General features: G+C 63.3%; 1 protein-coding gene across 2 annotated transcripts in view; it reads left to right on the top strand.

Annotated features, from left to right (window-relative positions):
- The window catches only part of RASA3 (RAS p21 protein activator 3), an 85,214-nt gene extending 60,540 nt beyond the window's left edge, over window positions 1-24,674 (top strand). The window contains exons 9-24 of one of the 2 annotated variants that reach the window (XM_068984575.1): window positions 364-468; window positions 1,322-1,478; window positions 2,209-2,357; window positions 2,902-3,016; window positions 3,432-3,506; window positions 3,892-4,015; window positions 4,322-4,428; window positions 5,352-5,429; window positions 12,021-12,098; window positions 12,455-12,528; window positions 13,240-13,346; window positions 13,687-13,769; window positions 17,163-17,371; window positions 17,500-17,603; window positions 22,183-22,354; window positions 23,293-24,674. In XM_068984575.1, coding sequence (XP_068840676.1) covers window positions 364-468; window positions 1,322-1,478; window positions 2,209-2,357; window positions 2,902-3,016; window positions 3,432-3,506; window positions 3,892-4,015; window positions 4,322-4,428; window positions 5,352-5,429; window positions 12,021-12,098; window positions 12,455-12,528; window positions 13,240-13,346; window positions 13,687-13,769; window positions 17,163-17,371; window positions 17,500-17,603; window positions 22,183-22,354; window positions 23,293-23,368 — 1,813 coding nt within the window. In that variant the 3' untranslated portion in view covers window positions 23,369-24,674. Of the gene's footprint in view, window positions 1-363; window positions 469-1,321; window positions 1,479-2,208; window positions 2,358-2,901; window positions 3,017-3,431; window positions 3,507-3,891; window positions 4,016-4,321; window positions 4,429-5,351; window positions 5,430-12,020; window positions 12,099-12,454; window positions 12,529-13,239; window positions 13,347-13,686; window positions 13,770-17,162; window positions 17,372-17,499; window positions 17,604-22,182; window positions 22,367-23,292 lie in introns of both variants that reach the window. The other variant, XM_068984574.1, reaches the window with a different exon arrangement.
- Window positions 24,675-27,732: the final 3,058 nt, after the last annotated feature.

Here is a 27,732-nt window from a genome sequence, read left to right as displayed (position 1 = left end):
CCTGAGTCTGGGGCAGCCACAGTGGGTCTGACCACCATGCCCGTGAGAACTGTAGGGCTTCTCCAGATTTGACACCATATCAGTTTGTGTTCCTGTGGGTCAGGATTTCTCTTGAAGCCTGGGGTTCTGACACTCAGTTGGGGGCAGGCTGGGGTCTATCCTGCAAGCCCAGCCTCTGCGTAGCGACAGGCCGTGGGCTGGGGCTCTGGGTGAGCCACTCTCCCTCCAAGGGCCTGAGCGCTTGGACCTCAGGCTTCAGCTGTGCTCAGAGTAGCCTGCGGGCCTGTCCTGCCCTAGCTCTGGGCTTCGAGGTTCCCATTGCCTGGCTACCCGGTAAGAGGCCCCATGCCTTCTGCCTTCCAGGGTGGACCTGTGGAACGCCAGCAACCTGAAGTTCGGGGACGAGTTCCTGGGGGAGCTGAGGGTCCCACTGAAGGTGCTGCGGCAGTCCAGCCCCCACGAAGCCTGGTGAGGCCCCCACGGCCCGGCAGCCCCGATAGTGGCTTCACCACCCTGTCCCACCTCTGGGGTGGGGGCAGGCGCAAATCATTTGCCTCACGCCTCACCCCAGAGCCCACTTACTTGCGAACATGCGGGCAGACGGTGCTGTGCCCCAGGGAGCGTCCATCCCAGGAAACTGGAATCCCTGTTTCTGTTCCCAGGCGGCCCTGCTTGACCAACAGCCTGGCCTTGGGATGGGGCTGGACGGGAGGCCTGCAGGTGGCCAGTGCCTCAGCCGCTTCGCACCTCAGGCTGCCTGGCAGGGGTGCTCAGGGCAGCTGGGTGCTGCAAGGCCGTGGGTGGGCCGGGAGGACGAGGGTGTCCGTCAGGAGCACCGCTGCGTGCCCCTGTGTCTGGGGCCACCCAGCCCACAGTACAAGCCCTCCCTCCCCACTAATGTCCATTTCTGAGGGTCTTTCCACCCGGGGCTGCTCAGTGACGGCCATTTTCCGGGCTCAGTCTCCAGGGAAAACAGTTTTACTGCAGAGTCTCCTACACTGCCCACGGCCCTGCCCTTCCCTCCCACTCCCACACCCCCTTCCGAGTCTGTGGCTCTGTGATCAGCCCAGAGTGAGCGACCATGGGGGCTGCCCCCCTGCAAACTCCGTGGGGGGCCAGGTGGGGGACCCTCCCGGTGCAGGGACTCTGTGGGCGGGGGCGGGGGCGGCCACTGAGGGGGGGGATGCGCAGGGGGTGTCCCGCAGAGTGTCCCCGAGTCCCCTCGCCTCAGACGCTGACCAGCCCGTGTCAGGAGGACCGCTGCAGCAGGGTCCCTGGGGAGCGGCGGCCTCATGCTGCCTGTCCGTGGGTCCCGCCCCAGGTACTTCCTCCAGCCTCGGGACAACGGCAGCAAGAGCTTGAAGCCAGGGGATCTGGGCTCCCTGCGCTTGAACGTGGTGTACACGGAGGACCATGTGTTCTCCTCCGACTACTACAGCCCCCTGCGGGACCTGCTGCTGAGGTCGGCGGACGTGGAGGTGCCTGCACGCCCCCCAGGGCCCTGCCCCCTCCACCCGGCACCTGGCAGCCTCCCCCCACCCCCGCCCCTCAGCCTGGACCTCCCAGCCTGCCTAGTGCTCGGGGCGGTCTGTGTCTCTCTTTACTGGGGGTGGGGACCCCACAGCCCACAGGAGAGCCACAGGAACCCCACACCCCCACACGGAAACCCCACACCCCCACACGGAATCCCCGCAGCCCACAGGAGACCCACGGGAACCCCACACCCCACACGAGACCCCCGGGAACCCGAACCCCACACGGGAACCCCACACCCCACACGAGACCCCACGGGAACCCCACACCCCACACGAAACCCACGGGAACCCCACAACCTACACGAGACCCACGGGAACCCCACACCCCCACACGAGACCCACGGGAACCCCACACCCCACACGAGACCCACAGGAACCCCACACCCCACACGAGACCCCCGGGAACCCGAACCCCACACGAGACCCACGGGAACTCCACAACCTACACGAGACCCCCCGGGAACCCCACACCCGCACACGGGAGCCACAGGAACCCCACCCTCCACACCAGAGCCATAGGAACCCAGTAGGCCCGGGACTTGCGGTTTCTCTGACTGTGACCCCAGGGTCGGGGCGGGCCCTCTGCACAGCGGCTTGTGCTGCGTGTGAGTGGTGGGCGTGGCTCCTGGAGCAGGCGGGCGGGCAGGGGCTCACTTCCCGCACCCTGCCCCAGCCTGTCTCCGCATCCGCGGCCCACATCCTGGGCGAGGTCTGCAGGGAGAAGCAGGAGGCGGCCATCCCGCTAGTGCGGCTCTTCCTGCATTACGGCCGGGTGGTGCCCTTCATCAGTGCCATTGCCAGCGCCGAGGTCCGCAGGACCCAGTGAGTGCCAGCTGGGCCTGAGACCCTCTGGGGTCCTGGCCTGCCGAGGGGCTGGGCGGGGGCCCAGGCAGTTGGAGGCAGCCACGCAGACTTCACCAACATGCTGGCTCTTTCACTACTGTGCCTTTCCTCCTGGAAACGAGGTGGGCGGCGGGCGAGCAGGGAGCTGGGTGCCCGGGGGCAGCTAGGTTCCGAGGTCGAGGCTGTGGGGTCAGCAAGAAACTGGCATCAGGGGCCGGGTCCCTGCTCCTCAGGGCCTGCCACTGTTCTGGGAGGCGGGCTTTGCTGGGACCAACAGCTCAGAAAGAGCCATACAAGTCTGTGCAGATGTGGCGAGGCCACCCTTTGCCCCGGGGCTGTCCTGAGTCCCTGAAGACCAGATGCGGCTCTTGAAGCGCAGGGCCCTGGGGGCCCCGTGGTGGCCGTAGTGGTGGGGGGTTGGTCATGCAGCAGGCAGGCCTGGACCCCTGGCTGCTGCAAGGCGTCCGATGGCCAGGGCGGCCCCCCACTCCCAGGACGCCTCCGTACCCACGCTGCTCCCTAGGGACCCCAACACGATCTTCCGAGGGAACTCGCTGACATCCAAATGCATTGACGAGACGATGAAGCTGGCAGGCATGCAATATCTGCACGTCACCCTGAAGCCCGCCATAGAGGAGGTGAGGGCCCGCGGGGGTGGCCGGGCGCGCCGGGGCCCAGAGCCGCCGCCGCCGCCGCCCAGCCTCCCAAGGGGCCTCCGAGCGCCCCAAGTCTCCCTCGCTTTCAAGTTAGAGAACTGCTTCAGAAAGCCTGCTGCTCCGCTCAGACAGGAGGACCCAGGGAGGACGCCCCCGACCCCGCCCCGGGTCCTGGAGGCTGTGCCTCCGGGTCCCCTTCCTGGGAGGGGCGTTTCCGCAGAACATTTCACAGGGAGCGGCTCCTCTGCATTTGGGAGGGCTGAGGCTAGACCCCGATTTGCTCTGTGAACCGAGCCCTGAGATGTTCCGTGAGTGACCCCGTGGAAGCTCACAGGGCCTCCGCCCACCGGGGCCCCAGCTCAGCTCACGTGTGGCTTGTCCCCAACGCTCTCTGTAGATTTGCCAGAGTCATAAGCCCTGTGAGATCGACCCCGTGAGGCTGAAGGACGGCGAGAGCCTGGAGAGCAACATGGTGAGACCCACGCACCCTGCCGCGCGCTTGGGACCAGCAGGGCTGTGGGACCCCGGGCACCTGAACTGCAGTGCTGTGGGGGCCACCGGGCACCAGCCACCACACTCGGCTCAGGCGGATCACACTGTCTGTGCTTCTAAAGAGCCCAGAGGGGTCCTGGCCTTCCGAGGTCACATCCCGTGGTGCCATCTATGGGCCTTTGGTTGGCAGGGCCAGGGCCACAAAGTGCCCCTACACCCTCCCTGGTTGGATGTGGGGTCTGGACTCCACAGCACGCTGGTCCTGACCTGTGGTGGGAAGTCTCGCCCAAGGGCCCTGGGTGAGCGACCGGCTCCGCAGCCCCGGGACAGCTGGGTTCAGCCGGCACTGCCCTCCGCCTTTGCAGGAGAACCTGCGGCAGTTTGTGGACCGCGTGTTCAGCGTCATCACCAAGTCGGGGGTGAGCTGCCCCACCGTCATGTGTGACATCTTCTTCTCCCTGCGGGAGGCGGCCGCCAAGCGCTTCCAGGGTGAGTGCCCGTGGGCGCCTTGTGGAGAGGCCTCCAGGCCGCAGGGGACTCGAAGCTCCCATCAGGGTCAGGGCTCCAGCCGTTGCTGCGGGGACGGGCCAGCCACCAGTGTGGAGGGCTCCCTGTCTGCCCCTCCCCCGTCTACACTCCGCTGTCTACGCCCGCCCCTGGGGGAGCCAGGCCCTGCCTGGGGAATCGCAGCTCGCAGCCGAGCTTCGTCCCAGAGTCTCCCGTTTTCTTCCCGGGCTCGGTTTCTCCCTGTGGCTCCGGAAGCCAGACGAGTCTGTCTGTCTGTCTCCACCACAGATGACCTGGACGTGCGGTACACAGCTGTGAGCAGCTTCATTTTCCTGCGGTTCTTCGCTCCAGCCATCCTGTCCCCCAACCTCTTCCAGCTCACGCCCCACCACACGGTGAGTGAGCCTCAAACACAGCACACGAGAACTAGTCAGCCAGACCCGGCCAGCCCTCCGGCCCGGTCCCCCCTCTGGCCCCGCCCAGCGCTCCGGCCCCGCCCAGCGCTCCGGCCCCGCCCAGCCGCCTCCGGCCCCGCCCAGCCTGCCTGCCCCGCCCATCCCTCAGGCCCCGCCCAGCCGCCCTGCCCCGCCCAGCCCGCCTAGCCCGCCTGCGCCGCCCAGCCCTCCTGACCCGTCCCGCCCCGCGGACCAGCGGGGGGTTAGGGAAGGTGCTGCTAGCCGAGGAGGGGAAGGTGCGGACAGCTCCGTGTGATGACTGGGTTATGGATGAGCCGCGGGCCCTCAAGTCCTTATTTCGGGGAGGCGCTGAGACATTCTGATCTAAGTCACGTCATTAAAACCGTCGGAGGGTGTGACCAGGGCTTCAGCTGAGGGCTGACGCCACTCTGCCCCCCAGGGGAAGACAGAGTGTCCCTGACCTTGGGTGGTCAGCATGGACTTCTGAACTCCCTCCATGACCGTGAGCGAGGCCCACGCCCTCATGGACAAAGTGCCAGGCGGCCCCCATGCTTGGTGGAAAGCCCGGGGTGATGGCCCGTTCCTGGGTTTGAGTCCAGCCTGTGAGTGGTGTCGGGGGCGAGGGGCCCCTGGGCAGGGTCCTGGGAGACGTGGCCAGAGATCCCCTTGGTTGGTAGCACTGGGTGTGGGTGGCCGGAGGGCTCGCCTCTTCAGCAGTTCCCAGACCGGACAGGCGGAGGGTCCACAGGGACCTGAGAACCCAGCACTTCTGGGTTTAGCTGCTCCCCACAGATGACACTCGCGACGGGACAGCTTTTAGGGGTGTCCTTCCTTTTGTTGGTGGCAGTTCTGGGCTCAGTCACAGCTCGTCTGAGAGAATGTCACCTTCTCGTCTCTGGCAGGACCCACAGACATCGAGGACGCTGACCCTTGTTTCGAAGACCATTCAGACTCTAGGCAGTCTGTCCAAGTCCAAGTCTGTGAGTCACTGACTTTAATTCTCTTTTCAGCACGAAAGAGGGCATGAAGTAATAGGATGAGGAGAGTCGCAGTCTGGCCCCCCCATATAAGGCTATAAGAGCGCCCTTGGGAGGAACAGGGTAACAGCAGGTGACAGTGGCATCCCCTGAAGGTGTGACGTCCCTGTGGGCAGTGAAGTCACATCACCTATACACAGTGACCATCCCGTTGGGCAGTGAGTTCACCTGTGCGTGGTGACTGTCCTGCAGGTGGTGATGTCCCCTGTGGGCGCTGACGTCACCTGTACGGGGTGACTGTCCCTGCCGGTGGGACGTCTCCTGTGGGTGGTGGCATCACCTGTGCATGGTGACTGTCCTGCAGGTGGTGACATCCCTGTGGGCTGTGATGTCACCTGTACGGGGTGACTGTCCCTGCCGGTGGGACGTCTCCTGTGGGTGGTGACATCACCTGTGCATGGTGACTGTCCTGCAGGTGGTGACGTCCCCCATGGGTGGTGATGTCACCTGTACGGGGTGACTGTCCTGCAGGTGGTGACGTCCCTGTGGGTGGTGACATCACCTGTGTGTAGCGACTGTCCTGCAGGTGGTGATGTCCTCCATGGGCTGTGACGTCACCTGTGCGTGGTGACTGTCCCTGCCAGTGGGACGTCTCCCGTGGGTGGTGACATCACCTGTGCGTAGTGACTGTCCTGCAGGGGGTGACGTCCCCGTGGGCTGTGATGTCACCTGTGCGGAGTGACTGTCCTGCAGGTGGTGACGTCCCCCATGGGTGTTGACATCACCTGTGCGTGGTGACTGTCCTGCAGGGGGTGACGTCCCTGTGGGCTGTGATGTCACCTGTACGGGGTGACTGTCCCTGCCAGTGGGACGTCTCCCGTGGGTGGTGACATCACCTGTGCATGTTGACTGTCCTGCAGGTGGTGATGTCCCTGTGGGCTGTGATGTCACCTGTATGGGGTGACTGTCCTGCAGGTGGTGACGTCCCTGTGGGTGGTGACATCACCTGTGTGTAGCAACTGTCCTGCAGGTGGTGACGTCCTCCATGGGCTGTGACGTCACCTGTGCATGGTGACTGTCCCTGCCGGTGGGACGTCTCCCATGGGTGGTGACATCACCTGTGCGTAGTGACTGTCCTGCAGGGGGTGACGTTCCCGTGGGCTGTGATGTCACCTGTGCGGAGTGACCTGCAGGTGATGACATCCCCCGTGGGCTGTGATGTCACCTGTGCATGGTGACTGTCCTGCAGGTGATGACATCCCCCGTGGGTAGTGACATCACCTGTGCATGTTGACTGTCCTGCAGGTGGTGACGTCCCTGTGGGCTGTGATGTCACCTGTACGGGGTGACTGTCCCTGCCGGTGGGACGTCTCCTGTGGGTGGTGGCATCACCTGTGCATGGTGACTGTCCTGCAGGTGATGACATCCCCCATGGGTGGTGATGTCACCTGTGCGGAGTGACTGTCCTGCAGGTGATGACATCCCCCGTGGGCTGTGATGTCACCTGTGCATGGTGACTGTCCCTGCCAGTGGGACGTCTCCCGTGGGTGGTGACATCACCTGTGCGTAGTGACTGTCCTGCAGGGGGTGACGTCCCCGTGGGCTGTGATGTCACCTGTGCGTGGTGAGTGTCCTGCAGGTGGTGACGTCCCCGTGGGCTGTGACGTCACTTGTGTGTGGTGACTGTCCTGCAGGTGGTGACTGTCCCTGCAGGTGGTATGTCACCTGTGCGTGGTGAGTGTCCTGCAGGTGGTGACTGTCCTGCAGGTGGTGACGTCCCCGTGGGCAGTGATGTCACCTGTGCGTGGTGAGTGTCCTGCAGGTGGTGACATCCCCCGTGGGCTGTGACGTCACTTGTGTGTGGTGACTGTCCTGCAGGTGGTGACTGTCCCTGCAGGTGGTACGTCACCTGTGCGTGGTGAGTGTCCTGCAGGTGGTGACGTCCCCGTGGGTGGTGATGTCACCTGTGCGTGGTGAGTGTCCTGCAGGTGGTGACTGTCCTGCAGGTGGTGACGTCCCCGTGGGCAGTGACGTCACCTGTGCGTGGTGAGTGTCCTGCAGGTGGTGACGTCCCCGTGGGTGGTGATGTCACCTGTGCGTGGTGACTGTCCTGCAGGTGGTGATGTCCCCTGTGGGCTGTGACGTCACCTGTGCGTGGTGACTGTCCTGCAGGTGGTGATGTCCCCTGTGGGCACTGACGTCACCTGTGCGTGGTGAGTGTCCTGCAGGTGGTGACATCCCCCGTGGGCTGTGACGTCACTTGTGTGTGGTGAGTGTCCTGCAGGTGGTGACGTCCCCGTGGGTGGTGATGTCACCTGTGTGTGGTGACTGTCCTGCAGGTGGTGATTGTCCCTGCAGGTGGTATGTCACCTGTGCGTGGTGAGTGTCCTGCAGGTGGTGACTGTCCTGCAGGTGGTGACGTCCCCATGGGCAGTGATGTCACCTGTGCGTGGTGAGTGTCCTGCAGGTGGTGACGTCCCCGTGGGTGGTGATGTCACCTGTGCGTGGTGAGTGTCCTGCAGGTGGTGACATCCCCCGTGGGCTGTGACGTCACTTGTGTGTGGTGACTGTCCTGCAGGTGGTGACTGTCCCTGCAGGTGGTACGTCACCTGTGCGTGGTGAGTGTCCTGCAGGTGGTGACGTCCCCGTGGGTGGTGATGTCACCTGTGCGTGGTGAGTGTCCTGCAGGTGGTGACTGTCCTGCAGGTGGTGACGTCCCCGTGGGCAGTGACGTCACCTGTGCGTGGTGAGTGTCCTGCAGGTGGTGACGTCCCCGTGGGTGGTGATGTCACCTGTGCGTGGTGACTGTCCTGCAGGTGGTGACTGTCCCTGCAGGTGGTACGTCACCTGTGCGTGGTGAGTGTCCTGCAGGTGGTGACTGTCCTGCAGGTGGTGACGTCCCCGTGGGTGGTGATGTCACCTGTGCGTGGTGAGTGTCCTGCAGGTGGTGACTGTCCCTGCAGGTGGTGACGTCCCCGTGGGCAGTGATGTCACCTGTGCGTGGTGAGTGTCCTGCAGGTGGTGATGTCCCCTGTGGGCTGTGATGTCACCTGTGCGTGGTGAGTGTCCTGCAGGTGGTGACTGTCCCTGCAGGTGGTACGTCACCTGTGCGTGGTGAGTGTCCTGCAGGTGGTGACGTCCCCGTGGGCAGTGATGTCACCTGTGCGTGGTGACTGTCCTGCAGGTGGTGATGTCCCCTGTGGGCTGTGACGTCACTTGTGTGTGGTGACTGTCCTGCAGGTGGTGACTGTCCCTGCAGGTGGTACGTCACCTGTGCGTGGTGAGTGTCCTGCAGGTGGTGACGTCCCCGTGGGTGGTGATGTCACCTGTGCATGGTGACTGTCCTGCAGGTGGTGACGTCCCCGTGGGCAGTGACGTCACCTGTGCGTGGTGAGTGTCCTGCAGGTGGTGACGTCCCCGTGGGTGGTGATGTCACCTGTGCGTGGTGACTGTCCTGCAGGTGGTGACTGTCCCTGCAGGTGGTACGTCACCTGTGCGTGGTGAGTGTCCTGCAGGTGGTGACTGTCCTGCAGGTGGTGACGTCCCCGTGGGCAGTGATGTCACCTGTGCGTGGTGAGTGTCCTGCAGGTGGTGACGTCCCCGTGGGTGGTGATGTCACCTGTGCGTGGTGACTGTCCTGCAGGTGGTGACTGTCCTGCAGGTGGTGACGTCCCCGTGGGCAGTGACGTCACCTGTGCGTGGTGAGTGTCCTGCAGGTGGTGACGTCCCCGTGGGCGGTGATGTCACCTGTGCGTGGTGACTGTCCTGCAGGTGGTGATGTCCCCTGTGGGCTGTGACGTCACTTGTGTGTGGTGACTGTCCTGCAGGTGGTGACGTCCCCGTGGGTGGTGATGTCACCTGTGCGTGGTGAGTGTCCTGCAGGTGGTGACGTCCCCGTGGGTGGTGATGTCACCTGTGCGTGGTGAGTGTCCTGCAGGTGGTGACGTCCCCGTGGGTGGTGATGTCACCTGTGCGTGGTGAGTGTCCTGCAGGTGGTGACTGTCCTGCAGGTGGTGACGTCCCCGTGGGCAGTGACGTCACCTGTGCGTGGTGACTGTCCTGCAGGTGGTGACGTCCCCGTGGGTGGTGATGTCACCTGTGCGTGGTGAGTGTCCTGCAGGTGGTGAGTGTCCTGCAGGTGGTGACGTCCCCGTGGGCGGTGATGTCACCTGTGCGTGGTGACTGTCCTGCAGGTGGTGACGTCCCCGTGGGCAGTGATGTCACCTGTGCGTGGTGACTGTCCTGCAGGTGGTGACGTCCCCGTGGGCAGTGACGTCACCTGTGCGTGGTGAGTGTCCTGCAGGTGGTGACGTCCCCGTGGGTGGTGATGTCACCTGTGCGTGGTGAGTGTCCTGCAGGTGGTGACGTCCCCGTGGGTGGTGATGTCACCTGTGCGTGGTGAGTGTCCTGCAGGTGGTGACGTCCCCGTGGGTGGTGATGTCACCTGTGCGTGGTGAGTGTCCTGCAGGTGGTGACTGTCCTGCAGGTGGTGACGTCCCCGTGGGCAGTGACGTCACCTGTGCGTGGTGAGTGTCCTGCAGGTGGTGACGTCCCCGTGGGTGGTGATGTCACCTGTGCGTGGTGAGTGTCCTGCAGGTGGTGAGTGTCCTGCAGGTGGTGACGTCCCCGTGGGCGGTGATGTCACCTGTGCGTGGTGACTGTCCTGCAGGTGGTGACGTCCCCGTGGGCAGTGATGTCACCTGTGCGTGGTGACTGTCCTGCAGGTGGTGACGTCCCCGTGGGCAGTGACGTCACCTGTGCGTGGTGAGTGTCCTGCAGGTGGTGACGTCCCCGTGGGTGGTGATGTCACCTGTGCGTGGTGAGTGTCCTGCAGGTGGTGACGTCCCCGTGGGCGGTGATGTCACCTGTGCGTGGTGAGTGTCCTGCAGGTGGTGAGTGTCCTGCAGGTGGTGACGTCCCCGTGGGCAGTGATGTCACCTGTGCGTGGTGACTGTCCTGCAGGTGGTGACGTCCCCGTGGGCAGTGACGTCACCTGTGCGTGGTGAGTGTCCTGCAGGTGGTGACGTCCCCGTGGGCTGTGATGTCACCTGTGCGGAGTGACTGTCCTGCAGGGGGTGACGTCCCCGTGGGCAGTGACGTCACCTGTGCGTGGTGAGTGTCCTGCAGGTGGTGACGTCCCCGTGGGCGGTGACGTCACCTGTGCGTGGTGAGTGTCCTGCAGGTGGTGACGTCCCCGTGGGCGGTGATGTCACCTGTGCGTGGTGAGTGTCCTGCAGGTGGTGACGTCCCCGTGGGCGGTGATGTCACCTGTGCGTGGTGACTGTCCTGCAGGTGGTGACGTCCCCGTGGGCGGTGATGTCACCTGTGCGTGGTGACTGTCCTGCAGGTGGTGATGTCCCCTGTGGGCTGTGACGTCACCTGTGCGTGGTGACGTCCCCTGTCAGTGGCTGGCACTCCCGTTGCTATGTGGACCCACGGACATATGCCCTTAGCGCAGACACTGCCCAGCTGCACTGCACAGCTGGGCGTTCTCAGCCTGAGCGTTTTAAGGAAGTTGGGGTGCCGCCCAGTGACCAAAGCCTTGTTCACGCACAGCTAGAGGCAGCCGCTCTTTCCCCAGGCCCAAGCTCACCTGTCTCCATTTCACAGGGCTCCCTCGAGACTGGCGTGTGGGGCCGGGAAATCTGTACATGAGGGCAGCGGTGTAGGGGCCGGTGGCACGGCCGCCCTTCAGAGGCGGGTCCGTTGGGCTCTGCTGGGAAAGTGTTGAGCTGTGACTCACAGGGCCCCTACCCCTGCCCTTCTACTGAGTTCACGGCCCTGCATGCCCCCGGCCCTGCAGACAGCAGCCCTGCCCTTCTCCTGTGTCCGCAGCCCCACGTACCCCACCCCCACCCCAGGCCCTGCAGACAGCAGCCCCTGCCCTTCTCCTGAGTTCATAGTCCCGCGTGCCCCCAGCCTCTGGCCCTGCAGAGAGCAGCCCCTGCCCTTCTCCTGAGTTCATAGTCCCGCGTGCCCCCAGCCTCTGGCCCTGCAGAGAGCAGCCCCTGCCCTTCTCCTGAGTTCATAGTCCCGCGTGACCCCAGCCTCTGGCCCTGCAGAGAGCAGCCCCTGCAGGCCAGTCAGCTTTCTCGGAACCTAAGTGACACACACAGAAGCAGACTGAAGCCCCACACTCCGTCCGTCTGTCAGCCCAGCATCTGTCAGCCAAAGCAATGAGCGGGCCCCTGCCAGGCTGAGGCCTGCACAGACCCCCTTACAATAAAGTGACTCGTGTGGACAGAGGCCCCCAGGTTCCTCCTGCTGTTGACCTGACTCCTGAAACTGAGGACCTCCCCATCCCAGCAATGCATCTGGGAGCCACATGCCCGCGAAGGGTGTTGAGTCATGCGTGACAGGTCTCACCCAGGACCAGGACCCCGCGTAGTTGGCATTTTAAGCACAGCTTGAGTGGAGCCCCTCCTGTGGTGTGCGGCAGGCCTCTGTGGCAGGGGGTGCCTGCGCTCCGCGCTGCTGGGGAGAGAGGCCGGCCTCTTGTGGCCCCGAGCTGAGCTTGTCGCGGCCAAGCTCCAGGTCTTTCGGGTTTGGGCCAAGCGACCTCAGGCTTCGTTTAAGTGACCTTTTCTTTCTTAGGCCAGTTTTAAGGAGTCCTACATGGCTGTGTTCTACGAGTTCTTCAACGAGCAGAAGTACGCTGACGCGGTGAAAAACGTAAGTCGCAGCATCAGTTGCCCAGACTGACAGAGGCTGAGGTGGGCGACTCGTGGGAGGCTGAACTGAGCAGGGTGGCAGGGAGCCGGGGCGGCTTCGAGCTCCGGGAGAGGTGGGGGGAACCTCCCCGAGTCGCCTGCGGCCTGGCGGCTCTCAGGAGCAGCAGCAGCTCTGGGTGCAGAGACCTTCCCGGGAGGGGCGGGCTCGGCGGGGGGGCCGGCCTCCGTGGCTCCCAGAGGGGCCCTGCTTGTACCCACGCCCAAACCCGCCTCTTCTCTGGCTGCAGGAGGAGACGCAGGGCGCCCGGGCAGTTCTCACAGCCTCCCCTTAACTGTCTGCTTTCTGTCCCGCCTCAGTTCCTGGATTTGATCTCATCCTCCGGGAGGAGAGACCCCAAGAGCGTGCAGCAGCCCATCCTGCTTAAGGAAGGGTGAGGTGGCGGGAGAGAGGCTCGGGGCCAGGGGCCTGCCCGCGGGGCCAGGGGCGTCCAGAGCTGCCTGGGCCTCGCGCTGTGGCTCTGAGACACCTCAGGGCTGCTCCCCTGCGCTCGTTCTCTGCTGAGGCTGCGAGGCAGGGAATGCCTGTCTGCAGGCGGGGCCGGGGGGAGACTGAATGGCCCCCGAGTAGTCAGAGGCTTCTGCCCGGTGGCTCCCTCACCAGAGTCTGAGGGCCCTGCCTTCCATCAGCCCTCAGGCAGAAGCGTCCCCCGCCGGGGCTCAGAGCACAGGCTGCAGCCCGCAGCAGCCGGCTTTCTGCTGTCTTTGCCTCCAGAACACGCGGGGCCGGGCCCTACTGCCGCACCGGCTCTGGGAGCACCTTCAGCCCACGGTTCGGGGCGGGAGGGGGGGGCTCCTTGGTGGAGCTCTGGTAGACCAAGGCTGTCAGCAGCCCGCAACCTGAGGCTGGCAGTTGGCACCAGCACAGGGGCTAAACTTTGCAAAAGGAGAGGCCTTCATTTTTGATGCTTCAGTCCTGTCCCTTGGAAATAAGATACTGAAACCCCGTAGTCTGCGTCAGATGGCACAGGAGTGGAAGTGGTGAGCTGTTCTGATCCTGTGACTTTGGCCTGCGGGGGCGAGCAGGCAGGTGCCCTGGCCCCAGCCCTCGGCCACTTACCCACAGACTGTCCTGTTCACGACAGGTTCATGATTAAGAGGGCACAAGGGAGAAAACGATTTGGGATGAAGAATTTTAAGAAAAGATGGTTCCGCCTGACAAACCATGAATTCACCTACCAGAAAAGCAAAGGTAGGAAGAAAAGGTCACTTTTTACTTGTCTTCATATATTTTATTCCAAGGGACCAGAGCCTCATCTTGGGCCCCGTGGGGTCCAGGTTGCTTTTGGGGTGAGCACTCCCTTACACGGGAGGCAGGGGCTCCAAGAGGGTGGCCTGGGTGGCATGCGGAGCGGTTGGCCCTCCATGGCTGAGCGTGGGGGTCAGGGTCTCCGGGAGGACGCTCTTGTCCCGTGTGGGTGGCCTGGTCTGGATGGTGGGCATCCCCAGGGGCCTCGAGGCCCATGGGAACCTGCAGGGAAACCTGCAGGGAGGCCGGCCCCTCCTGGCGCTCACGGCGTGCTCTGCCGCAGGGGACCCGCCTCTCTGCAGCATCCCCATCGAGAACATCCTGGCCGTGGAGCCGCTGGAGGAGGAGTCCTTCAAGATGAAGAACGTGAGTCCCAGCCCCTACCCACCCCCCGACCGCCTGCCCCGGGTCCTGGTCTGCTCCTGGACCTGTGAAGCAGAGAGCCCACCCTGCCTGTCAGGTCGGCCAGGACCCGAGGGGTTTCCCTCAAAGTCAGCTTCGGGTGGAAGCTGTGGGGCCCCCCATCCTGATGGGCCTCCCAGAGGTCCACCTCTGCTGACCAACCGGACGCTGGCAAACAGCTGGGGACCCCTGCTTTGCCTCTGCTCCCCTGATGCCGTGGGGACCATGCGGGTGGGGGATAGTGGCCGAGTTCTGCCTGGTGAGCCCCTCCACACGCTGGGGAGGAGGAAACGCGTGCCCACCCCGGCCACATGGTCACCTCGTCCCTCCTGTGCCCCTGCGAGGCGCCGAGGGGGGCACAGGGTCCACACTGGGTACCTGGACGACCCGCTCTCCAAGAGGCCCCTGCAGCCTCATGCAGGCACTGTGGGGTCCTGGCCCTGAGTCCCACCTCCCTCAGCTGTCTTCCCAGAGCCTGATCCAAGGGCTTTTCTGGGTTGTCTGTTTTCCTCGGAAGACCTGCGCGCTCAGGCCCTGTCTGTCCTGTCTGCTCCCATCTCTCTTCTCTAATTCTGCTCCTAATTTTTAAAATACTTTTTCTATTTTTTCGGTTTCATCAGATGCGTATTGTGTAAGTCATGTGCAGTCTTTTTGAAGGCAGATAGGGTATAAATACTAACAGATAAAACTTGAAATCCTACACACGATTCGCTGATCTTCCTAAGAGACCCTGACTGCGACTGGGAGGGTGGCGGACAGCGTGGGCCCCGTCATACAGCCGTCAGTGGGCAAAGCCCCCTCAAGAGTGTAGGCATCTGCTCGGCAGCCCCAGCCTGAGCCTCTCTTTTCTGAGGCTTGTCTCTGTGTCCCAAGGGCTGGGTGAATGGAGAGATGGCCCCACTGGGGTCTCCCTGAGGAAGGTGGTGGCCAGGACGCCCGTTCATCAGGTGGATGGAGTGGGCAGGGGCCACCTGGCCGGGCGGTCAGCACCTGCGCCCTTCTCTGCAGACGATGGTCACCCTCAGGGTGGTCACAGGCCAGGCAAACGGCAAGCAGAGCTCAGCAAGGGGCTCCGCGTAGTCGGTTCCCCTTATTTGTTGAGTTGTCGTGGTTTGTGGTTCGGGGGACGGTCTGGTTGAGCAGGACCCTGGGAATCCTGACCGAGGAGGGTCATCTGGAGCCCTTTGCACAAAGGACACTCCCGTGAGGAGGGGTTTCGTTTCAGTGTTCAGACAAGTTGCCTCCCGTGCCCTTCGGGGCGCTGCTGGGGCCTCGGGGGGCTCAGTGGGGTGTCCTCGAGGCCCTAGGCGTCTGCGTCCTCCGAGGTCACTGAGCACCCTGGTGTCTCGAGGCCACTCCCCCATGACCATCCCAAGGAAGAGCGCCTGGGTCTGGCCAGGAGCTCACCCCCTCACATGGGGGTGGCGCCGGCCTGGGCCGCCTGTGGGGCCCCAGACCCGCCTCCGCATCTTCACGCCACTGCCCCGAGCCGCTGCCGTAAGCCCCTCCAGGCCGAGCGCCCAGTGTCCCCCAGCCCCTCTCCCGGCTCGCAGACCCCAGCCAAGCCTGGTCTGCCCGCCCCGCACCTGTCTGTCCCCCGCGCTGGCCCCTGCAGGAGGTCTGGCTCGCACAGCTGCATCCAGCCGCACAGGGTGGGTCCGCCTGGCCTCTGTCTGGTCTGAGGCTGACCCCGCGGCCGCAGAGGCTTCGTTGCTGGCTAGACGGATGGTCAGAGGCAGGCGCCCTCGTCCTGCGCTGGCCCCTCACCTTGGCTTCCTGCCCCGCCCCCAGGGCGCTCTGAGACGATTTCTTGGGCAGGGAGGCGGCCTTGTGGCAGGTGCGAGGGTGTCTGTGGGCCTGAGGGAGGTCAGCGCCCTGGTCCTGCCCTGTGTGTCTGCACAGCATCGCAGCCCCTCCCAGGCCAGTGACAGGTCCCCCCAGGATGGGGCTGGGGACAGCCCGCTCCCAGCATCCAGGGAGGGACGCAGTGTGGAGCCGTGCCCTGGAGCAACCAGAGCCGCTCATTCCATCAGGCGTAGAGTGGTTCCTCAATGATAATACCTACAAGAACTGTCCTGAGAAGTACTAGAGGAAGTTCCTGACTTCAGCGTCCTTTTCCCTGCTGCCTCCACAGAGCTGGTTCCCATGGGCTAACTGTAGGCCAACGTCCTCCTCCATGTGAGAGACGTTTTCGCAGGCTTGTGGTGTGCAGGCCCTATCGGAGGGTCCAGCCCATGAGGATGATCGGAACAGAGTGCCTTCCTCCAGGGTGCTGCCTCTGTCGGGGATGGAGCTGTGAACAGATTGTGCAGTCTGCGGCCTGTGCGACGGTGCTTGTGTGGGTGGGGCCGGCCAGAGGAGCCTTGGCTCTTCACTCAGGAACCTGAACTCCAGTTCCTCTGGGAATTGTTCAAATCCTGTTCTGTCTTTCCTCACTGGGCACACCTCCCCGCCTTGCAAAGGCCACCTTGGACTTTGATATTCTAACTCTTGGCCCCCTGTGCCCTCTGACAAGTCCAGCCTGACAGCCCTCCCGGGGTCAAGCCTGCTGACCTCCCTGCCCTTCTGTGGGCAGCATGGCTGTGTCTGCTGGGAGGTCCCAGCCCTTGCTGCCCCAGGGGCCTTTGTCCCTGCCACTCACCGGCCCCACTCAGCTCAGCTAACTCCAGGCGGCCCGTCCGACCGCAGCTGGAGGGCCGTTTACCCAGAGGGTCTCTCCTGACTCTCGCTAGGCCTCCTCCTCCATGCAGCCCAGGTGCTCTGAATTCACGCTTGTCTTTCTGGCTGGCTAGACGCTCACAAGAGCAGAAACTCTGTTTGGGCCACTGAGTCCCCAGAACTTTGGACAATGCCTTGAGCTTAGGAGTGTTTGTTGAGTGACTAATAAACAGCAAAGGCAGCGGAAGCTCTGAGAAGCCTCAGGGAGTACATAGCATCTGCCTGGAGGGCGGGGAGGGGCCCCTAGAGTGGCAGGCTGGGAGGGGCACCTCTCAGATGGACCACAGCATGTGCACCGGTCCCGAAGCCGGTCTGGGGACGCAGATGGGAGGATGGACAGGTCTGCTGGGGCGTGTCTTGCACAAAGCCCGTCTCACTCAAGGAAGGAGGAGGCCCAGGGAAGCTGGCTCTCTTGTGTAACGGCCACATCCACTTCAGCCATCCCGGGGGCAAGCCGGCAGTGCACCTGGGCCCCAGGAAAGGCAGCGCCTGGCCCAGCTGAGCAGGGCTGAGCCAGCCAAGCCTCGCTGCCTCACCTTGCTCCCACGCGACCTGGGCAGGTTGGCCCGGCCGGCCGCGGCCCTCACGGTCCAGGCGGGGGCTCTGCCGTGCACTCCCCTGAGCCCTCCTTGCTCTCAGATGTTCCAGGTCGTCCAGCCCGAGCGGGCGCTGTACATCCAGGCCAACAACTGCGTGGAGGCCAAGGCCTGGACCGACATCCTCACCAAGGTGAGCCAGCGCAACCAGAAGCGCCTGGCCGTCTACCACCCGTCCGCCTACCTGAACGGCCACTGGCTGTGCTGCAGGGCCTCCTCAGACACGGCCACTGGCTGCTCCCCCTGCACCGGGTAGGTCGTGGCCAGCTGGTGCCCCAGCCCTGGCAGGGACCAGTGAGGGGCCGGGCCCTCCATCTTTAGGGGCCGCTAAATGACCAACATCACAGCTGACCCTCCTCCTCTCCACTGGCTCTCGGCAGTGGCCTCCCAGCAAACATCCAGCTGGACATCGACGGGGACCGAGAGACCGAGCGCATCTACTCTCTCTTCAGCTCATACATGAGCAAACTCGAGAAGATGCAAGGTGAGGCAGGGCTGGGGGGAGCCGGCGTCACAACGCTGGATCAGAGGAGGCTTCTGCAAGCTGGGTGGTGTTCTGGGGGAGTTACTTTAGTAACAGTTTCTGCCTGCAGCCTCTGAACTGCCAAATTCTTGAGAAGAGCCTGTCTTAGTAACTCCCACACCCCCAGAGGGCTTCATTCTTCTGTGTTTTCCAGGGAGCCGTGAGCGTGTGTGTGGACCCGTGTGCATGTGTGTGGACCCGTGTGAGTGTGTGTGCATGAGTGTGGACCCGGGCATGAGCGTGTGTGAGTGTGGACCTGTGTGAGTGTATATGTGCATGAGTGTGGACCTGTGTGTGAGCGTGTATACATGTTTGTGGACCCTTGTGTGTGTGTGTGAGTGTGGACCCATGTGTGAGCTTGTGTGTACAAGTGTGTACCTGTATATATGTATGTGCATGTGTGTGGACCTTGTATGTTGTGTGCATGAGTGTGGACACTTGTGAGTGAGTGTGTACATGTGTGGACCCATGTGAGTGTGTGTGCGTGAGTGTGGATCCATGTGAGCATGTGTGCATGAGTGTGTACCTGTATATATGTGTGTGCATATGTGTGGACCTTGTATGTTGTGTGCATGAGTGTGGACACTTGTGAGTGAATGTGTACATGTGTGTGGACCCGTGTGAGTGTGTGTGCATGAGTGTGGACCTGTGCGAGCGTGTGTGCACGAGTGTGTACCTGTATATATGTGTGTGCATGTGTGTGGACCTTGTATGTTGTGTGCATGAGTGTGGACCCGTGCGAGCATGTGTGCATGAGTGTGGACCTGCGTGTGTGTGTACATGAGTGTGGACCCGTGTGAGTGTGTGTACATGAGTGTGGACCTGCGTGTGTGTGTTCATGAGTGTGGACCCGTGTGAGTGTGTGTACATAAGTGTGGGCCTGTGTGTGTGTACATGAGTGTGGACCTGCGTGTGAGTGTGTGTGCATGATTGTGGACCCATGTGTGTGTACATAAGTGGGGGCCTGTGTGAGTGTGTGTGCATGAGTGTGGACCTTGTATGTTGTGTACATGAGTGTGGACCCGTGTGAGTGTGTGTGCATGAGTGTGGACCCGTGTGAGTGTGTGTGCATGAGTGTGGACCCATGTGTGAGCGTGTGTGCCTGCCCAGCAGCTCCAGGCGTGTCGATGCAGCTTCGTCTCTCTGGGTGCTCACTGCTCTTCTTGCCTACTGAACTAAGCAGTAGGAGGGACAAGTCAGGAGGCCTGGGGGCTTGGTTGGGCTGCATCACGAGAGGCAGACGCAGGACGGATCCCCCAGCCGTGCCCTGGGGCCGGCGCTCTCAGAGCTGGGGTCAGACAGTCTGCAGTAGGCCCTGAGGCCACGGAAGCAGCCTGGAAGCAAGGCTGTCAGACTCTTCCTTCTCATCCCCTGGTCCAGCCTGGAAGTGTCCGTGTGGCCCGAGGCCTGGAGGGGCCCTTACCCTGCTTTGACAGGCACGCAGCTGCCTGTCCTTGAGCTCCGCCCACTGTTCTCAGGCCCACCTCCCTCTGTGCCCAGCACCACGCTGCAGACCCCTGTGCCCTTACCCCTGACGCACCCCCAGTCTAATGCCCCCGTGGCCTGTGGGCTCCCCTCCCCCCGACAGCCTGTGTTCATTTGTCCCTTCGATGAGCGTCGTCTCAGAGCGCTTCACCTGTGATGCACGTGGCCCTTGAGAAGAGAGGCTAGTGTGCCTCATCCCTGTGCCTGGCACACAGGAGGCGCTCGGTACCTGCTTGCTGGATGGATGGATGGACGGACGGTCAGATGGAAAGGGGTCTTGAGCACCCCGCCTCCCTCCTGGGCAGCACTGATCTTGACATGCAGGGTTCACAGGATGTCAGTAGGATCAGGGACCCTGCCCCGCACTTCATGAAGGCACCGAAGCACTAAGGCACTTTCCGTGGTCTTCAGGCCTCTGCCTGGAGCCTCGGCGCCTTCTTGAGGCCGATAGTCTGCCTTCAGAGGCTCTCATCCCTTCGGGACCTTGTCTGTGTTCGCCAGACTGCCCTGAGCGCTCAGCCTGTGGGCTCGTGACGCTCCAGGGCCGCTGCCCTGGAGAAGCAGCCTCTCGGGGCTTGGAGGTGGCTGCGTCACTGTCACCTGTCCCCCTCACAGCACGGACCCTGGGCAGTGCTCCCCTGGAGCTCGGTGATGGTGCAGCCGGTGCCTTGGGCGGGCAGGCCCAGCGCAGAGCTGGCAGGATCCCTGCAGAGGGGCTGGCGCGGGGCCCAGGCTGCTGGTCAGAGCCGTGCAGCCGGGGTCCTGGTGATGGTGATGGTGACCAGCCGCCCCTGCTGTGCCCCAGGCACAGACCCAGTCATCGGGGCCTGGGGAGGGCTCCGGGTGACTCCAGACACAAAGCAGCGCTGCCCACAGGCCCAGGGCCACTGTCTGCCCAGAGACCAGGGCGGGCCTGACCTTCCGTCTCGGGGCGCAGACACTGCCCCGTGGCCGGGCCTGTGGGTCCTGGTGTCCTGCGCCCCCTGGCCGTTGGGTGTCCTCCCGACTTCGAGTCTCTGACCCCGTTGTCACCTGGCAGAGTCCATCTCGCTGCCCTCTGGCCCTCAGGATGTGGCTGGCCCGTCGGCAGGTCTGCCTGTTGGCCTGCCCCGCGTCTGCCCTGTGCTCCTCATTCCTGGAGCTGTTTCATAAAGCCATGCCCTCCACTGGCAGGCCTCACTACACAATCCAGCGCTGCCAGGCTCGGTTTTGGGAGCCTGTTAAAGAGGAGCGGGTGAGCTCCCCGGCCTCCAGATGCTCGGGGTCTGTTTTCGGTCCAGTCACGAGTCTTGTGTCTGACACTGGGCTCAGAATTAAGACCTGCTCCCCAGCCTAGTCTTGGGGCCTCCTTGCAGCCTCTCCCCGCGCCCTCCCATCACCCTGGCGGCGCCCCCATCACCCTGGCCGTGCCCACGTCGTCCTGGCCGCGCCCCCGTCGCCCTGGGGCAGCACAATGTTGCTGCAGCTCAGGCACTCAGTCAGGTCCAACTCTGGGCAGCCCTATGGACTGCAGCCCGCCAGGACCCTCTGTCAGTGGGATTCTCTAGGCAAGAACACTGGACTAGGCTGCCATGCCCTCCTCCAGGGAGTCTTCCTGACCCAGGGGTCGAACCTGGGTCTTCTGCATTGCAGGCAGGTTCTTTATCACTGAGCTGCCGGGGGAGCCCCGATGCACAGACCCTAATTCAGAGCCATGGTGGTGTCCCCTGTGAGACCAGCGGGCAAGTCACCCACCGTGCAGCGCCGACTTCCGCCTCCAGGAACCGACTCCACCAACTAGGCTACTCCAAGGGCTGCATAAAGTCACCCTGTGGGGCGGTTCATGTAGCCCCCATCCTAAGGCAGCCTGGGCCTCCCTGCCTGTGTCCTCTGCCCACCCCCGTCCATCTCCCCAGTGTGGTCCTTCCATGATTCCCATCCTGCTCTCAGCAGCCCCATCCCCCAGCAGGGCTCACTGAGGCTCGGCGCTTCAGTGACTTGCTCAAGGCCGAGCAGCTGGCCCAGCAGGGCTTTGGGGAAGAGATGCAGGCCCAGCAGGCACAGGCACGTAGCCGGTGTGTCCCCCTGACTGGTGCCCCCAGGCCCCTGCTTCTTTATCCCTTACGTGTGGAACCCTCATCCTCGTCACACCATGCTCCCTTTCCCCTTGAAATTTCAAATCGTCTCAGTTTCTCTCTGCACAGACTCGTGGGTTTTCAGTAAGAATCAGGAGATTCCTTCTGAGTTAGTACAGGCAGCGCCGCTTTCTGTGACAGTGGTGATGACGGTGGTGGTGGTGGTGGTGATGGAGATGATGGGGTGGTGCCGACGACGAGGGTTACGATGGCGATGTCAGTGGTGATGGTGGTGATGCTGATGAGGCGGTGACGGTGAAGTCAAGGGTGGGGGTGGTGGTGGTGAAAATGTTGGTGACGGAGGTGATGGGGTGGTGCTGACGACGAGGGTTATGAGGTGATACCAGTGGTGGTGATGATGGTGGTGATGCTCTGCTTCACAGACCAGGGTGAGGGGCCTGATGCTGGGCCACCTGGGCCAGGCGCCAGGAGCACAGGGCTTGCCTCAGGGATCTGGGGTCAGATGGGGTCCTGGAGGCCATAGTGTGGTCTGCAGCAACAGCGAGGTGGTCTCCGGAGCAGCTGCCTGCTGAGCAGGTGAGGCAGTGTGTGCTAGAAAGCTGCTAGTACAGTCTGGCCAGCAGAAGGCTTTCCTGACCACCCTGTGCCCTGTGCGCACCCCTTGCAGGGCACCCCATGAAAGTGGATGGTCCCAGCGCCCCTTCTCAGGTGTGGTTTCCCTGAGCACAGCTCCCCAGGCTGACTGACCCTGCCTGAACCAGGCTCTAGGAGGGTCTGGGGCCTGGTGCTCAGCATCGGACCCCCAGGCTGAGGTGCTCGGCGGCTTCCAGCCTCACGGGCGTCTCTGCAGTCCAGGGGCGGCTCACTCTTAGTGGCTCTGTTTTGTGCGCATTTGCACGAGCGGCTGGTCCTTCCTGGTGTGCTCCGGGGCGGCCTGTCTGGGCCCCCGATGCTGACCTCAGCCCTCCCTGGCGCTGCAGAGGCCTGCGGAAGCCGATCCGTGTATGACGGGCCGGAGCAGGAGGAGTACTCCACCTTCATCATCGACGACCCCCAGGAGACCTACAAGACGCTGAAGCAGGTCATCGCCGGGGTCGGGGCCCTGGAGCAGGAGCATGCCCAGTACAAAAGGGACAAGTTCAGGAGGACCAAGTACGGAAGCCAGTGAGTGTGGGGCCTCAGTGGCGCGGGAAGCCGGGCGGGCTGCCTCGGACCCCCTTCCTGCCTCCTTCAGAGCACATCCCTCTGGACTGTGTCCTGGAGCAGCGCCTTCTACCCCTACCCCCAGACCCTCAGACCCTCAGGCTCCCTGCCTCCAGGAGGCATCCCAGCCTCTCTCCAGGCTGGCCATGGACCCCACCTGGGAGGGACAGATGGCAGAGACGCAGACAGACCCAGCCGCCTGTGCTCCACGCCCCTGGCTGCAGGCGTCTCAGCCAAGGGTCCCTGTCCTCCTGCTCTGAGCGTGGGGTGGTGAGAGTCCTGGAGCAGCTGGAGTGCACAGACCCATGCAGAGCTCGCCCAGCACACAGCTGGCGTGGGCCCACCTCCTGTCCCTGCTCCCCCTTCCTTCCAGGGAGCGCGTGGGTTTGGTTTGGGAAGGGAAGGGAGCCTCTGGAAGAGACCCCCAACTCTGGCCACGCTGGCAAGGGTGCCCAGCGTCTCCAGGGATGCCAACTGTGTCTGCTCCCAGCTCCAGAGACACTCACATCACCTTCCAGACCCTCTAACACCCTCTGTCAGAGCCCACGTAAGCTGTGTGAAGATGCTGCCTTTTCCTAAACGTGGCAGACCGCCTTGTTGGAAACAGCCGTGACCCACAGCTGTGCCAGCATCCGTAGCCAACGGGGCGCAGCACCGTGGTGCCCGCTCCCGAGCTCACGGTCTGCACACGCCTGCACGACGAGCCTCACCCGCTGGGTCGGGGCTCGCAGCGGGCACTTCCCTGGGCGGCTTCGGGCTGCCTTCCCTTCCTGGCCTGCCTTTCTCGCGCGTGTTACAAGAGCTGTGCTTCACAAGCCAAGGTGGGAGCGAGCAGTGAGAGCGAGCAGAGCGAGCCTGTGCTCACGCTCCTGTCCCGCACTCTGTAGGGAGCACCCCATCGGAGACAAGAGCTTCCAGAGCTACATCAGGCAACAGTCTGGGACCCCTGCCCATGCCATGTGAAGTCTGCGCACGCTCTCCCAGGGTGGCAGCCTGAGCTGGGGGAAGGAGAGCCCCTGCCGGGGGAGGAGAGAGCCAGGCCAGAGGGCAGCGCGCCGGACACCCGGCTCTCGAGCTCCTGAGGCTCCCGTGCCGCCTGCGGGCAGCCATGCGCTTGGTTGTGCCGGTGGCAGATGAGCGGGCCTCCCGGGACACGGTGCTGCAACACCACAGCCCGCAAGGCACGCGCCCACGTCCCACGCACATTTGCCTCCGCGGCACGAAGGCTCTGCTTCAGTGGAGCGGGCACGTCCTGAGCGTCCCTCTCCTGTGAGCCTGCCCTCCAGGCGGCCGCCGGCACAAGGCCTCCGGTTTCAGCCTTGACGTTGGTGCCACCCCTGGCCGGAGGGTCAGAGCCACACGGAGATCCCGGCTGGAGGATGGCCTGGATCTTCGGGGCAGGGGTCCTCTTGCAGAGATTTCCTCGAGGTCCCAGCCTTCATCCCCACTGTGCTGCTGAAATGCGTCCACCCGGCTGCCACGTCAAGGAAAGCTCTGTTGTTTGCTGTCGGTGGGGCTTAACGTGGAGCGCCACCTGGTGGGCGTCTGGGGAAGTTTGTAAAAATGGAACTGTGTACCATCTTCAAGCTGTTTTTTTTAATGTTTTTAAAGAACCATTTTAAATTAGCTCTTTGATATAAAGCGTTAATAACCTGGAACACCCAAGCCTCTACCATTCAAGGGAGGTGCCACCTTAGGACAGAAAAGGGCATGGGCGTGTCTCATGGGTGACAGAGCCTCAACACAAGGCCTCCGGTTTCAGCCTTGACGTTGGTCACCCCTGGTCGGAGGGCCAGAACCACACGGAGATCCCGGTTTGAGGACGGCCTCGATCTTTGGGGGCAGGGGGCCTCTTGCAGAGATTTGGTGACAATGGGTGACTAAAAAGGGAATGGGTGTGTCTCACGTCAGCAAGTCGAGTCCCCAAGAGAAAAGGGAGGGGGGACCACTGGGCCCGCGCTGGGTAGCCTCGGGAGCAGACGCCGGGCCCAGGCAGAGCTGCTGACTCTGACGCCCTGAGGTCAGCCAGGCTGAGCCTGAATTTGGAAAGCCCCATTCGGACCCCTAGGACCTGGTACCCTGTGCCGTCTGTCACTGGAGATCCAGGTAGCAGATAGAAATGTTACCAGCTGTCACAAATGGTGAAAGAAAATGTCGCAAAAAAGAAACTTGCATCACACAACTGTTAGGCTGCTCCAAACTGCAATTTTTAACATGAATTTGTAACAATGTTTCTAAGATACTAATGATGTGCGATGTATTTTACTGGCTAATTAAAACAGACCTTTTATTCTTTCTGAGACTGACTTGGTTTCCCAGGAGCACCCACTGATGATATGCACCTGTGGAGATGGGGGTGGGTGGTGGAGCGGGGCAGGAAAGGAGTCTGACGACACGTGATGGCAGGTGAGGCTCCCCTGATGACCAGTCATGAGAAGGGTGAGGTGCCTCTGAGGACGGAGGAGGCCCCCTGAGGACAGGTGAGGCTCCCGTGATGACCAGTGGGGGCCTCATGATGACGGGTGGGATCCTTCTCATGACGGGTGAGGCGCCTCTGAGGACGGAGGAGGCCTCCCTGATGACAGGTGAGGTTTTTCTGATGATAGGTGAGGCTCCCCGAGGACAGGTGGGGTCCCTTGAGGACAGGTGAGGCCCCCTTGAGGACAGGACAGGCAGGGTTGGCTGGGGGGTCCAGGCCTCCTGTGAGCTACGGTGTTGTGAGACGTTTAGGGATGGGAGTGGGAATGGGGACCAGTCACTGTGGCCTCATTCCGAACACTGACAGCACACAGCGCCGTCAGCCAGGTGCTCAAGGAACCTCTGCTGTGACCTGTCCCCATGGTCCCAGAGAAGAAAAGTCTCTACTGAACAGATCATCGGAGCCTTTCTGTCAGGCTGTTATAGGCTGGCTGTGCCCCGCACGGCGTGAAGCCCCGACTCCCAGGACCTCATAGACTGCATTTGAGACGGGCCTTTACAGAGGAGACGAAGGCTACCCGAGGTCCCTCGGGGGCCCTGGTCCAGTCTGACTGGTGTCCTTTTAAGAAGAGGCCATTAAGACCGAGACACACACACGGGCGACCCCATGAGGACGTGGTGAGGAGACGGCGTCTACACTCAAGGAAAGAGGCCTCCAGAGAGCAGCCCACCCTGCGCCTGGACTTCTGACCCCGGGCTCCAGACCCATAGCGTCTGCTGCGGACACTGCCCAAGCCCCGCTTACAGACACGCCAGCAAAAGGCCCCACTTAAAAGGCAGGGAAATGTTTCGTCAGTGCGGTTCTGAGGAGCCTGTCCCCAGGTGGCCCCTGCCCCCTCGACGTCACATTTGAGCGAATCTCCCCTCGTCTGGCGTGGGGAGGACGCAGGGCGCCACCAGGGCCCAGACCGCCAGCCGAGTGGCGTCACCACCGCCCCGAGTCCTTCGTCCCTGCAAAGAGCCCAAGGACTCACTGAAGGCTCCACAGGCATGGCACCAGGGGCCCCGGAGCCGCGTGCCAGCCCCGACCACGCTCTGCTGCGGCCGGGGGCCCGGGGAGGCCACTTGGAGCTGCACTGGGGCCGGGCACCCGCTGGCCTCTGTGCCTGCGGTGATGTCACAGGGGCCACCTAGCAACAGGGCCGGTGCCTGTGGGCAGCTCCCTGCCGGGCAGAAGCCATGTGCTCCGGCTGAGGGCCCCTCGGGAGCGCTGCCCCACTCTACTGTGACCGGAAGGGGGGGAGGATGGACAAGGACGGCACGGCCACCCACCGAAGGCATCGGCCTGGCCCCGGCGCCCCTCCCGTGGGTGTGGGCCCCGCACACCTCAAGGCCAGTGAGGTGGCCGAGCTGCAGCGGAGCCGAAGTGTGGGTGGCCTGCTCCAGAAGGGGGACCCGCCAAGCTGCATCAAGAAGCTGTGCAAGGAGCCAGGTGGGGGCAGGCGGCTCACCCCGAGCTAACTCAGGCCCCAAATCCCCGCATGTGGGGCCATCCTGGGGCCCAGGGGCTGCAGGGGCCCATCCTGGGGGCTGGGGGCTTCGGGGGCCCATCCTAAGGGCCCCGGGGGCCTCGGGGGCCCATCCTGGAGGCTGGGGGCCTCGGGGGCCATCCTGGGGCCCTGGGGCCTCGGGGGCCCATCCTAAGGGCCCGGAGGCCTCGGGGGCCCATCCTGGAGGCTGGGGGCCGCGGGGGCCATCCTGGGGCCCTGGGGCCGAGGGGGCCCATCCTAAGGGCCCGGGGGCTGTGGGGGCCCATCCTGGAGGCTGGGGGCTGTGGGGCCCATCCCGGGGCCTGGGGTCTCTGGGGGCCAGGGGCTACAGGGGGCCATCCTGGGGGCCAGGGGCTGTGGGGCCCGTCCTAAGGGCCTGGGGGCTGTGGGGCCCATCCTGGGGGCTGGCCTGGGGCTTCGGGAGGCCTGCTGTAAGCTCTGGGGAGGGCAGGAGAAAGGGGTGACAGAGACCTGGGCCTGTGGGAACCCCTCTGGCTCTTGAGGTGGCGCGAAAGTGTCTTGGGTTCATAGTGAGGCCCCAGGGCGAGCCTCGATTCCGCTGTGGAAAGCAGGGGCCTCACGGGGCAGCGGGGAACCCGTGGGGCTGGAGCCGCCCACCACACATGGCACGGCATTTGCATATTTCATTGTCTGTGTTTCCCACTTCAGCGGGTTTCTAACCCCACAAGTGGGCAGTGCCCAAGGTGGGGACGAGTGCTCGAAACACACTGGTGCTGATGTGGACCCGCCCCTCGAGGGTCAGCTACCCCGGGGCCGCAGGCCCTGAGCTGGTGGAGAGAAGGGTGGGTTGCCACTCATCGGCGGGGCTCCCAGGTCATGGTTCTCCTAAGAAGGCCATGCCAGCAAGCACCCTTTGCCAAGACCGTCATTCAGGCCAAGGAAAAGAAACAGTGAGCAGGAATGCGATTTGCTTGTCAAGCCCTGGGAGTGCCTTTAAGAGGTCGTGGTGTATAAATACTTGTTTTCCCAGCTGAAAAATCCAAAGCTGTATCGGAGGAGGAGGTCACAGCACAGAGACCACTCTGTCTCCCCAACCTCCCACCATTAACATCCTAGCACATGTCAGGCTCTCAGGAGGGCTGAGTCCCCGAGAGGAAACCAACCCATAACCTGCTCAGAAACACTTCAGGTGGCCGTGGCGTCTCCCCGGTGACGCCGGCCTCAGACCTTCCCGTCCAGCACCGTGGAGTTTCCTGAGGCTGGACGGCCGGGAGCACCGAGCTGAGCCTCGTCTTGCCCTGTGCCCACCCGCCCCGAGGCCCCAGGCCCAGGAGGCCCCGGGCAGCACAGAGGGGCTGGAACACAGAGCGGGCCTCGCTGTCCACATGGTCGAATGGA

Source organism: Capricornis sumatraensis, chromosome 12, assembly GCF_032405125.1.
Source record: "Capricornis sumatraensis isolate serow.1 chromosome 12, serow.2, whole genome shotgun sequence".
Taxonomy (NCBI): Eukaryota; Metazoa; Chordata; class Mammalia; order Artiodactyla; family Bovidae; genus Capricornis; species Capricornis sumatraensis.
This window is presented reverse-complemented; position numbering and strand designations above follow the sequence as displayed.